The 14,145-nt window shown below is 36.2% G+C and overlaps 1 protein-coding gene across 1 annotated transcript in view; it reads left to right on the forward strand.

Moving 5' to 3' along the window:
- LOC140444956 (transmembrane protein 47) overlaps positions 1-14,145 on the forward strand; it is a 635,087-nt gene that overhangs the window by 84,309 nt on the left and 536,633 nt on the right. Inside the window, exon 2 of the mRNA XM_072536682.1 lies at positions 13,888-13,945. Coding sequence (XP_072392783.1) covers positions 13,888-13,945 — 58 coding nt within the window. The remainder of the gene's footprint in view (positions 1-13,887; positions 13,946-14,145) is intronic.

Below are 14,145 nucleotides of genomic sequence, written 5' to 3' on the forward strand. Positions count from 1 at the left end.
TTCACAATCCGATATTCATTTCCAAGTTGGTTCCTGTGGCAAGCGGTCTTATCTTCGACAATCGGCGGTAAGTGGATTTTCAATTCACCCTTATTTATCTTTGCACAGTGTGTCTTATATTGATTATTTTCTCTTTTGTCAAACAGACGTCTTCCAACTGAAGTCACTTCTGTTTGCCGTTCCTATTTTACACCAATTCAGATTGTACACCAATTCAGATTGTACACCAATTCAGATTGTATACCGATTCCTATTATACACCGTCCATCCGTGTACAATTTTCAAGCATTCACCGCAAAGTTAGTTCACATGAACATCAGTCATCTTTATGTTACCTCAACCACCTGTAGTACCCCGGTACCGGTAGCTGCCTCTTTTCGTCGGCCTAACAGACAATCTAAGGGATTACGTTAGGAAGACTGCAATTTATTGTGGTCGTGTCGTCCCAACTACCTTTTGTGGTGGACCGAAGTCATGTGCCTTATTGAGGGCGTCATACCATTATTTGAATACACCTGTGAGTATAAGTTTTATTGACTAAACTGTGGTAACGAAATCTTTAACAGTTGATTTATGACTCCAGTTCAGTGTACCTTCTTGTTTATGGAGGTTTGGTTTGACTGAGTAATATAATAAAAATACAGGATAATATATACGTATAATTAACGGACCATTTACTTTATATATGTAGATATAATTATAATGTTCCTTGCCTTTTTTTTCTAATTCGTGAGGATACTAAATTATTTATAACTATTTTTTTGAGATATTTTTTTGTTTGTAATTAATAATCAGTTACGCAATAATCATGCTATTTAATCAACTGTTTAATAAAATTTAATATGGTACATTTACTTTAACAAATATACCTAAATATAGTTTTGTTAAAGAACTATTTGCTTTTTATTTCTTTTATATTTTTTTTATACAATTTGGATTTATATTTTTGTGTTTCTCTTCCAGGCATTTTTTATTGAATTATATTATTATATTTATTTGTTTGATCGTATATTTTAAGTATATGTGTCGAAATATTAGGAGTGTACCGCATAATTCCTATACTTTTCTCTTTCACGGTTTACTTTATCCTCGCGTGAGTTCCTCTAGCTGTACCTTACCTTTCTCGTCGTCCTTTTTTATGTGCCTTAAGGTTTCCCTGTTCCTCTAAAAATAGGGTGGTGCCCAAATAACTTTTCTTCTCTTATCTCTTATCTTCTCTTCTAACTTCTTGTCTTTGTGTCGTAAGTACTTCTTTAATTGATCCGTGATATTTGAGCTGTAACAAGAACCCCGACCAAGATACCTCTACCAGACTGAAGCCCGAGCCTAGTACCGTTCTTTGTGTAACCTCCAATCGATCATCAAGAGGGTACAAGTGTCAACACCGCAAAATTTATACCAAAATATCACCTTCGTTCGATTATAGTTACAGTGTGTTCCTGTGTGTGTTACAGTTCATAAAAACGCTTTATAATGCATTTATACAAATTAAATGAAACATATTATTGTGTATTTTTTTAAGTTAACATTAATCTTCTTCTTCAAGTGCCGTCTCCGCGGCGGAGGTCGGCAATCATCATAGCTATTCGGACTTTTGAGACGGCTGCTCTGAAAAGTTCATTTGATGTACATCCGTACCAATCTCTCAGGTTGCGCAGCCATGACATTCTACGCCTCCCTATGCTTCTCTTTCCTTGGATCTTTCCCTGCATAATCAGTTGGAGCAAGATGTATTTCTCTCCACGTGTAATATGTCCGAGATATTCTAATTTTCTTGTTTTTATTGAATTTAAAATTTCCATTTCTTTGTTAACATTAATAGAAATCTTTAAATATTATTTCTACGCGTATATAATAAAATATGTCTAGTGGCTGTAATGCCAGTGTACTCGGCAAAGTGATTCTAAAAAAGAACACACCTACCGCCTAAATATTTCGTGTTGGTATCATGTGACGTCACGGACTATGACGCCGATGACGTGCAATGGTTTGTAAATTAGGTGGACTGTATTTAGATGTGATGTATTTATTGGTTACTAACAGTGGGTGGCCAAATTATTAGGGACAGTAACATGATTTCTTAATTTTCTAGTTTAACTGAATTTTTTTAGCAAGTTGTTGGCTTTAAAGCTTGCATAATATTTTTTGTATAAAAGAGTGTGGTATTAAGGCCACAAAAGCAATGAGTTCTGTTGGTAAAACCATTTATTTTTTTCGCAAAAAAATTATTGTTACATAAAATCACTAATTTCAATATTTAGTAATGCCACCCTTTGCTGCAGTTACAGCTTCTACACGTCGGGCATGCTCTGAATACAAATTTCTGCATTGTGTTTTAATTTTGGGTTATGATGCCATTCTTTAATAAGAGCTTCAATCAACTGCCGCTTCGTTGTAATAACATCTTTGACAATCTCCCGTTTGGTTAACTCCCACATGCTCTCTATGGGGTTCATGTCAGGTGAGTTTCCCGGTCTGGGCAGAACTGCAATAGTTTCTTTGGACAGAAATGCAGTTACACTTCTAGCTTTGTGGCGCGGTGCAGAATCGTCAATAAAAATGTATTTTTTTTTGACCAGGGAACCATTCTTTGAATTGGGGAAGTAGCCGAGTTTCAAGTATTCGCTTATACTGGTCCTGTCTTATTGTGCCTTCCACGATGTATAAGCGTCCCCTATCCTTGGCCGAGATTACAGACTACACCATGACACTAAGCGGATGTTTAACCCTCTCCACAATGCAATCTGGATGGAACTGCTACACAGGACATCGTCGGACGAACGCACTTTTGTCCACCAAAATCTGGAATGTTGATTCGTCGGAGAAGCATACCTGAAAAAATGAAAATATTTGTTGTTCATGAACTCCATTCGTTAAAAAAAAGTTGTACTTACTCGACTACAGTCTTCAACGGTCATACTTCGGTGCTTCTTCGCCCATTGGAGTCTCTTTCTCTTCATGGCTTCGGTGAGCCGTGATTTTTTCATAGTCCCTTGACCTATCAGATTCTCTTCAGCCAGTTTTCGTCGGACTGTTCTTCATAATCAGATGTGCTACACTCTTTTACGATTTTTGAGACAAATGTCCCTGATTTTACGGTCAATACGAGGAGTAGTGATCCTTTTCCTGCCACATTTTCACACTGCCCGGTTCAAATGACTCGTTTGAATCAATTTTTATTTGAATTCGATTTACTATAGACTTTGAAACACCTGCAGTAGTTACTATTACTCTTTGTGAAAGTGTAAAGTGTAGTAACATCGTTTTTATTTCTCGAATTTTCCCTGGAGACAAATCTGCAGTTTTTTACATACTAAAAAAATAATTTTAATTTTGAACTATGTTTTTAAATAAAGGTCCAATAAAAGGCAGCAAAAATACTACGCCATCTAAAAATAAAAAGAGAAATCAAACTATTTCTACCTAGCGAAACCGAATTCAAATTTTTACCACTGTGTTTCCTAAAAATTTCGAAACAAACAGCTGGATAAATTACTCGGCAAGGGAATCTAAAATTGCATTCCACATGCCGTTCATCCTGGTCAAAATTCGTAGTGAATTCAGTTTCTGGTACTCCAATCGAAGTATCAAAACAAAAATCTAATACCGTCATTATGTTTTATTACTAACTTGTAACAACTTTGATTATTTGGTAAACCTACATTACTGCAGATGGGAAATCGGTCTTCATACATGGCTTTTACTATATCATTAATTTTATTTTAGTATATTTTAATTTTTTTATCATCATTTTATATTTTATTATCATTATAAATAAAGGCAAATGGTAATGACAGCTCGGAAATCCGTAGCTATGGTGTAGCATTAAATAAATATTCGAAGCATTTAGAAAATATCCTTTTTAATTAATCGTTTTCCGAGTAATCTATCTATAAAATATTTACGTTGAACTGACAGCGACGGATTGAAAGTAAAATCTGTTTAATCACTTAATCAATTAAAAGTCTTGTCCTTAAGGCACAACATTTTAATATTATATTTTTGTTGCCTGACAATTGCGAACAAAGTTCTAAATAAGTAATGATACGTTTCGAATGGCTTTAGCTTGCAACGTAAAACTCAATTACCCTAATTTGCTTTCCCTTCAACTTTTCCCTTGTATAACTTTTACTTAATTGTTGTCCATTATTAATTGATGTATTTAAGACTAAATAACTGTTTACATTTCTTAATAGATTAGTTCTTTATTTTCATTTAAAGACATTAAATATTTAATGTTGGAGCCAGCTTAGTTTACGTTAATTGTAATGAGATTTTAGAACGGATTTGGAATAATATGATAGTTATTCTTCTAATAATAATACTCTTATTTTAACGACGAGGAATTTTCTAGTTTAGTATTTTTGGCAGTATTTTTTGTTTTATCTATATTCATTTGGAGTCTCATCTTTTTGCTTTATCTGTTAACGATGCTCTGATCGTTTAACAGTTCGAACCGTGGGAGTGTCAATATTTGCGCATCCACTTCTACAACCTGACGGCGTAGTGGGATTCAAACGGCTATTTAAGGCGTGTGAATAGCGGAATTAGACAGTCTTGTAGCTAGCGCTCTAGGCTCCCTGACTCGCCGGTGTAGTGAACCAGCGAGCCATTCTGGACAGAGATAGTTCCGTATTGAGGATCATACTCTGTCCCTAACCAAGCGGAACCCATCGGTATTGCGTATTGAGCATTACCGTGGATCTGCACAGAACCAACCGGGACAGAGATTTCCGTATTGAGGATCATACTCTGTTCTTAGCCAAGCGGAACCCGTCGGCATTGTGTATTGAACATTGCCGTGGGTCTGCACAGCTAAATATTTTGTTTGCGAGCATATTCGGAGCTTTCGCTGAATTGAAGCGAAAGCGAGTATATTAGTAGTACTAATTAATTTCTTTTCTTTTATAGACGTTTGCCGGGGAATTCATTCATCGCGGGACCCAGACGGAAACGTAGAATTCATTTTATTTTTGTTTTATAAGTATACAACGTAGAATTCCTTTTTTTAGTTTTTATTTATTGTATATATATACTTAATAGATTTATTTTTATTTCAAACCTGTGTTTTACTGAGTCTGTTGCCCCGAAAGAGCTACCCATCACAAACTGGCGCCCAAGCAAAAATTAATAACATGCCGACAGATAAAGACACAGACTCAGTAACAGGTACGTCGTGGATAAACCGACTTTGCAAAGAGGAATTGCAGAGCGAGGCCGAAAAATACGGCTTAGATCCCAAGGGAACCGTCGACGAATTGAGAGCACGACTCAGAACCTATTTTAAAAATCGCGAGGAAGCTACAGGAACAATCCCAAAAGAAAAAACTTCCAAGGGAACAGAATCCGACACACTGGCCCAGGAAATTTCGGGCATCCGAAGACAATTACAGGAATTAACAATAACGAAACAAATGGGGCAACCAGAATTGCTAAATCAAGTACGAAAGTGGAACACACACTTCGACAAGAAACATTCGGATGCAATAGAATTCTTAGAGAGGATAGACGAATTAAGTTTGGCCTACGAGATCGATAAACAAGATCTACTAAGAGCATTACCAGAATTATTAGGAGACCACGCCTTGTTATGGTACAGAAACAATAACAAAAATTGGAAGTCATGGACAGATTTCAGCGAAGATTTTAAAAAAGCTTTCTATCCCAGGGGATATTTGCTACAACTAGAAGAGGAAATCCGAGACAGAAAACAGAGACAGAACGAACCAGTAGATAGATATATCACGGAGATTCAAACATTAATCAGACGAGAAGGATCTTTTTCTAAAAACCAAGAACTCGAAAGGATATACAAAAATTTGTTACCAGAATATAAGCTTTATGCTCGCCGCCGGGATTTCGGAAACTTAGCCGAATTACAGGATTTAGCCCAAGAATACGAAGCTCTAGAAGACGAAAAGACCCGAGCAAATCAGATTTGCCGTGGAAACTGGAGACGCACGGACCAAGCAGATTACGATGCGAAAACGGCATGCTTTAGATGCAAGATGCCAGGTCACAGCCGTAAAAACTGCAAAAACCCATGGAAAAAGTTTTGTTCGCGTTGCGGCAGAGAAGGAGTTTACAGCAACGACTGCTGTTTCAGGCGTCAGGGAAACGAATTACAGACTGGAGAAACAAGGAGTCGTCCCAGTCTGTAAAACAAGATTCGACTCCATTCGTTTTCGCCGTTACACAGCCAGCAAGCAATGACATTCGACTTTTCGCATCACTAAAAATAGGGCAAAGAACATACAGAGCGCTCATCGACACAGGAACTACTAAAAATTACGTCGGGGATAGAATAGCTCAGATATACAAGGACTCTCTAGATAGCTACAGCGGGAGAACAAGACTAGCAAATGGAGCGTCAATCGAGCTTAACCAGAAGTTGACAATTGAATGCGAGATCGATAAGTTACAAACCCGACAAACATTCATAGTAATGCCAGGGTTGACGGAAGATGCATTAATAGGAGTGGAATTCCTCAGGAACCATTCTATCGAACTTAAATTCGATAAACATACGACCAAACAATACATACAACATCAAGAAGAGACATGTAACACTTTAAAAGACTCCACTCAAAATACGGAGTTAGAAAGGTTCCTAAGAAAAGAACTAAGGGAGTTTGAGAATATAACAGGACCCACCAACTTAATAAGACACGAAATAAAATTGAAGAAAAAGTGCGATCCAGTCAAGCAGCCTTATAGGCGGCACAATCCCGCAATGCTACAGATCATCAACCAAGAAGTGGACAAGATGTTAAAAGAAGGAACCATCGAACCCTCCACAAGTGGTTGGAGTTCACCGATTGTACTAGTTAGGAAAAAGGATAACTCGTACAGATTTTGCATTGACTTTAGAAAAGTCAACGAACTATCAGATAAGGACGCATATCCGTTACCCAGAATATCGGAAATTCTGGATAGACTTAAGGAAGCAAATTTTATATCGACCCTCGATTTGAAACAGGGATATTTTCAAATACCCCTAGAAGAAACAAGCCGCCCAGTGACAGCATTCAGCGTACCCGGAAAAGGCCATTTTCAGTTCAAAACCACCCCATTCGGACTGCATTCCGCAGGAGCCACTTTCCAACGCCTACTGGATAAGGTAGTACCTCCCGATATGGAATTCGCGTTTGCCTACTTGGATGATATCGTAGTAATATCTAAAACGCTCCAAGAGCATTTAAATCACCTACATGAAGTTTTTGGAAGACTGAAAGAAGCCAGATTACAGCTGAACTTCGAGAAATGCACGTTTTGCCAGTCAGAACTCAGATACTTAGGACATGTGGTTGGAGCAGAAGGAATAAAAACCGACCCGGAGAAAACCAACGCTATAACCGGACTTACAGCACCGAGAAATGTGCGTCAACTCCGCCGGTTCCTAGGAATAACATCATGGTACCGCCGATGCTCTGATCGTTTAACAGTTCGAACCGTGGGAGTGTCAATATTTGCGCATCCACTTCTACAACCTGACGGCGTAGTGGGATTCAAACGGCTATTTAAGGCGTGTGAATAGCGGAATTAGACAGTCTTGTAGCTAGCGCTCTAGGCTCCCTGACTCGCCGGTGTAGTGAACCAGCGAGCCATTCTGGACAGAGATAGTTCCGTATTGAGGATCATACTCTGTCCCTAACCAAGCGGAACCCATCGGTATTGCGTATTGAGCATTACCGTGGATCTGCACAGAACCAACCGGGACAGAGATTTCCGTATTGAGGATCATACTCTGTCCTTAGCCAAGCGGAACCCGTCGGCATTGTGTATTGAACATTGCCGTGGGTCTGCACAGCTAAATATTTTGTTTGCGCGCATATTCGGAGCTTTCGCTGAATTGAAGCGAAAGCGAGTATATTAGTAGTACTAATTAATTTCTTTTCTTTTATAGACGTTTGCCGGGGAATTCATTCATCGCGGGACCCAGACGGAAACGTAGAATTCATTTTATTTTTGTTTTATAAGTATACAACGTAGAATTCCTTTTTTTTTTAGTTTTTATTTATTGTATATATATACTTAATAGATTTATTTTTATTTCAAACCTGTGTTTTACTGAGTCTGTTGCCCCGAAAGAGCTACCCATCACACGATTTTTATAAGAAGTTGTAAATCTTCTATATTTTCTGCCATGATTGCGGTATCGTCTGCAAATCTTATGTTATTAATGATGCTCCCTCCAATCTTTACACCTTCAGTTCTTTCCTGAAATATTAATTGAGAGTTTACAATTTGGAAATCTATTCAAAAAAAATTATGAATTATGAAAATATTAGATTTAACCCATAAACCAACTTGACAGTAGACTTACTTGGCCTTGATCTTGTAGACTAATAGCCATATTTTAAGTAAAAATTTAAAAGGTGATGTACTCTCCGGTTGATGTCGAAGAAGTATAGATGATCTGTCTTTGACCTATTAACTCATTAATGTTGGTATATTCTTATTGATGGCTTTCTCTTTCACTATTGTGAAAATTCACTCATCCCAGATACCTACGGTATCAAAAGGATTGAGCTCTGGTGGGACTCTTTCCGTGTTATCGAGCCCTAGGTGATTTGGTATGCTGGAGTATCTCCCAAAAATTTTCGTACACATCTGGACGTTGAGAGTAGTACAGCTTTCTGCATATTCATTCAGACTTAGCTTTTTTATGTTTTCTAGGAGGTTCTTCGGAATGACTTCAGTAGTAGAGAGAATAATAGGTATTGTCTGGGTACTTTCCATTCTCCACTGTCTTCGTATTTGAATTTCCAGATCTCTGTACTTGGCGATCTTTTCGTTCTGTTTAACAGGAAGATTATTGTTATTGGGTATCGCCACATCAATTAGTGTTGTTTGTCTCGTTAGTTTATTAACTAGTATGAGATCTGGTCTATTATGTGCCGCACTGGTCTGTGAGCACAGTGCGGTCCCAGTATCGCTTGTAGTTGTCATTCTCAAGTATTATTAGTATTTTTATCTATTTAGATAGGACTTAACAAACACTAGTCTATAAAGTGTTGTTACACAAATGCAAAACATTGTTACAATTCCCTAGATTAAATTAAACTTATTATTATAACGTGTGTTCTAGACGCTTTTAAACTTTATAATCACCCTAGAACACTAACCTTAATTTACATTCCCGTAGACACTAACCATCAGTAATTTTTACGATTTTTTTTTCAGTTCCAAAAAAGTGAAACAAAAAATTAAGATGAATATGCAAAAAAATTCAAAATTTATTTATCTACGTCACAGGTAACGCAACAACGAGCACGCATTATTCTGCGCAAAATACTCGTTTGCAGTGATTGCAATGAAATGACGTCATTATTCTTTTTTTGGAGGGACATTTGTAGCATGTAGTACGTTTGTTGGAAGGTTGGTTGAGATCAGCAACTTCCAAAGGAATTTGAATTAAATCGCTAATCAGAAGCTTCACCGAGCGTTGCAAAGTCGGCATCGCAAAATGATTTTCAAGCCATAATCTTGTTGTTGATGTAGATTTAACATAAAAGTCTTTCCCGTCATTGGTTCCTGATTATTTCTTGATAAATTATGATTATATATAATTCAAAAGTTTATACACGCTAAGTTGATCATACCATAGGATATACAAAGCGGCCATCGTCGAGTTTTTCGGGAGCAACTTCGGTGGCCACACATTTGGTCTAAAGTGTCCACACCACCCTTTGTTTGGTTATAGTGCAATATTATTTCTGGTTTTTTAGTAGTTGGACACACAACCGAACCTTTATGCATTGTCGATAAAACTAGAACAGTTTTGTTCTTTTTGGATTTACAACTAACGTCTTCTCTCGGTTAAAGCAAAATCTTGAGTTTCCGATTTCTCTGTTTTTAAGATTAATCATTTCAGGTTTATCTTGCCGCAAAGTACTAATAATTGTTTGGTTGTAAGGAGGCTTCGAAAGAGGTCCGCAAGGTTCACTGAAAGTGAACCAATTGTCCATTGTGACGTTTCGGTAACTTCCGTAAATAGTTTCAGTCAAAAGTGAAACTGGAACAAACCATGAAGTGGAGATATCCAGGAGTGGCTAGTATACTTATTGAATACAAAGCACGTGGTGTTCGTGTGTATTAAGGTATAAAAAAATGCTTATTAAAAGCTTAACATTTTTTATTTTAAAGAAGATCTTTTCGGAATTAAATCATTCCATCATCAGTTTACTAAAAGAGAGTAAAAATACCAGTATTAAAAAACAAGTAAGTTAAAATTTAAATGTATAGAAATGACACGTTGGTTTTTTACTACTTACATAAAAAGTTGTTAAAAAACATTGTATGGCCACATAAAAACATTGGAAGGACATCCGTATTAAAATATAATTCCATGGTATTTATCAAGGTAAATGCAATAGACTGTTAACTTGTTGATTATTAAAAACTGAAAATGGGGGCATCTTACATGACCCCCTGTAGCTGGTGAGGTTTTATCGACTTACATTACCTCTGATCTGTTCTGGAGTCTTGGGCTAACGGATAGAAAGATGGTATGAAAAATCAGTTAGTACCCGTCAATGTCAAGTGGAATGATGTAGTAGGAGCAAAAGTCATTGTGCTTAAGTTTGTGAATAGGTTTGTGTTTGTTCACTAAAAACATAGAATCGTTCATTAAACACCGAAATACATCTAATTGTGTATAAGCATCTTTTGCCTTTCCAGATGGTCCTTAAACAATATGCAAAATATTCTTTTTGTAGTACGTTTCCGAAGATTAGATACAGTACACCAGCTATGACCATTTTTGCCTTTGAGACTCTTAGTCAAATTGGAAGTATACGGTTCAGATTCGTCCACAATGTTTTAGGTTTCTCGCTCTCCAACTTTTGCTTTTGCGTTTTAATGAGGCTGAGTTATTATTTGCTGAAATGAATGGTCTTGCTGAAGTCGTTTTCCACAAAAGATATCTCATATTGAACTCTACATGCAGGCCTTCTCTTTTTCGTTTTAGGACTGTTATACTTAAAATTCGCTGTTTTCTTCACCAGAAAATTCTTTCTTGTATTTTGTTTCAGACGAGCTGAAACATTTGCACCCTGTCTTCACTTTCTGAATTACTAGAACTTTCGTCATTTGATTGTAGGCTACCATCATCTAATGCACACATCAATATTTTTTCAGCCTCCAATTCCAATTCTAATTGGGTTAAGGCTCTTTTATTGTCAAATTTCCTAGCCATTTTTAAGTTGAATTGTCTGTGAATGGGAAAAGAAAATAATAATACCAAGATAAAAAAACTTACGTTAGAAAAGAAAACACTGCAAACTCATTACCGAAACCGAAGCTACTCCAATACCAATACATATGCTTCTACGATTTATGCAAGGTTGCCAAATCTTAAAAAAATAATCAGCGTTCGTAAATTATACGAATGGTTGTGTTCTACGGTTAAAATATTTAAAAATGCAACTACTCGCGTTATATAGTAAGCAAATCTAGCAAAGCAGATTGTTCTGGAATAAGCTAAAATTTTTTACAGAATGACGGTATTAGATTTTTGTTTTGATAGAGTGCAGCAACAACCGTTGATACGTATTTCGACCTCCTTAAGTCTCTTCAGAACGGTATAGCCACTGCTCAGAGCAGTGGCTATACCGTTCTGAAGAGACTTAAGGAGGTCGAAATACGTATCAACGGTTGTTGCTGCACTCTATCAAAACAAAAATCTAATACCGTCATTCTGTTTTGTTATTTACTTCGTTGGAAGTACGAGAAACTGAATTCACTACGAATTTTGACTAGGATGAACGGCTTGTGGGATGCAATTTTAGATTCCCTTGCCGAGTAATTCATCCAGCTGTTTGTTTCGCAAATTTTAGGAAACACAGTGGTTAAGATTTGAATTCGGTTTCGCTAAGTAGAAATCGTTTGATTTCTCTTTTTGTTTAAAATTTTTTAATTAAAAAACAACGCCTACATCAGTTCTACATAACAGCACAATTTTCTAATTAAGCCAATCTGGTTTCATAATGGGTCATATCTCGTATTTCTTTTAACGTTAAATTTAGCATTCTCTAGCGACGCCCCTGCTCTCGACAATCGCACTTTGTGCTGAGGTATAACTTTCATTAAATCTAATTTAATTTCTGTTAGTGTTTTCTGTTCTCTTCGTAAAATTTATGTGTTTACCAGGCGTTTTAGCTAAACACGTTTTTTACGAGACTCATATGCTCTCAGGAATGCTTATTATAGCCAGCATTAGAGATACACTCGGACTTTAGAATGAGCCAGAGGAAAGGCCTATACGGACTTTTATCATAAATTCCACGCCCATTTAGCTAAAAAGCATGTTAGTTGAGCTCGTTGGAATTGAAGAGCGGACTTGAAAGATTTCAGAAACTTCATTTCATACGAAATGAAACTAATAGGTAGAAAATATGAAGTGGGAAACGTGTTTTATTAAACCTTTTAATTTGAAAATGAGAGCGAAAATATTTAAATTTAAAAGGTCATATATTTTCTAGTAATAAAATCTGACGTCAAGCGTCGCTTGAAGTTTTTTATCTTTTCAAATTTTAATTAAAACATATTAGTTGAATATTGTGTGTTTATATATCTTGTCATCGCTTTGAACAGCAGATACAGCTTACAGATAATACATATATATGCGCCGACAGGAAACTCAATAGACTAGGAAGCTGAATCATTTTACGAGGATCTGACAGCAGCAAGGAACCAAGGAAAGTCACACTTCGTAATAATCACAGGAGATTTTAATGCGAAAATTGGAACAAAAGCAAAGGGCGACACACAATATATCGGTTGCTTTGGGCTGGACAATAGGAACGAAAGGGGTGAGATGTTGTATTTAAAGATATTTAAATAAAGAAAATTTATTTTGTCTCAACACTTTCTTTAAAAAATCTAAACAACGTAAATGGACATGGATCAGCCCAGACAAGAAAACTAAGAACGAAATAGACTACATACTCTCCAATAACAAAAACATATACACTGACGTGACAGTACTAAACAAATTCTATACCGGGAGTGACCATAGATTGGTTAGAGCGAATATTAAAAAACAGACGAGAGTAGAACGAAACAAACTTATTAAACGAGAACGATACCCAACCACCGATGTCCTGTTTCAAAAACAAACGGAATACCAAAAAGAGCTAAGCACAAGACTAAAGTCAATTTTTTACTCAAACTAAAGCATAACTATTAAAAATGCATAGACTAATACTTTAAATGTGTTTAATATTTTGGCCTACATGATTTTTTTTACTATGCCCTGTGGCATTTAAGGTGTTAAGAATGAAGAATCCAGAGAACGGTCTAAGTTAGTGTTGTCATCCGTCAACTGAGTACTATCTGTTCTTGTACCTAGAGAACTAATAAACGGAATTATGAGTATCTAGTGAGTTCAAGTAATTAACCACCTGCAAGGGGCAAACTACCCTGGAGTTCCACTATATGGAACTCTTCATAGAATCAATCCCATAAACATTATAAGAATACATACGATATTTATTATAAGCGAGACACGAACAAAAGCGAGACACGAGTAAAAATTGACATCTGATGTCCTATTGCAATTTATTGACAATAAAATTGTAATGGACGATTAATTGACATAAACATCTAGAGGTTATCAGAATCTTAATTTATAATATTTCTTTTTGAAAACATATTATGTCTTTTTGAAAATGTAAAATGTAATTTTCATTACAATCATTTGTGGTTTAATCCGAAATACAACATCTATACTATGTAAATATTCTGTGGACATCAATCTTTATCACTTTTTTTTTTATTTAATTGTTCCGATAGTAATAGTTCTTTAAACATTAATCTGCTAGTTAAAAGCACTTTAAAATACTGTGAGTAACGACTTGTTTCTAGATAAAATCTTTGTTCCAGAAACGTGTCGCAGCCAACTACAACGATAGAGACGGTGACCATAAAAAGGCCATTAAAGGTAAGTTCCTTTGTATTTTAAGATTATTGTGTATCTTCGACTTGAAACGTAAACAAATATTTATGTTCGTCGGAAATGGGAAGTGTCACAGTAAATTTTATACGAATTGTGAAAGGTGTTTGTAAAATGTGCAAGTACCAAAAGCTTTACAACTTTTTTTCGATCTGCTCAGGTGAGTTATACAATATTACATAAACTCT

Source organism: Diabrotica undecimpunctata, chromosome 7 (assembly GCF_040954645.1).
Source record: "Diabrotica undecimpunctata isolate CICGRU chromosome 7, icDiaUnde3, whole genome shotgun sequence".
NCBI classification, from domain to species: Eukaryota; Metazoa; Arthropoda; class Insecta; order Coleoptera; family Chrysomelidae; genus Diabrotica; species Diabrotica undecimpunctata.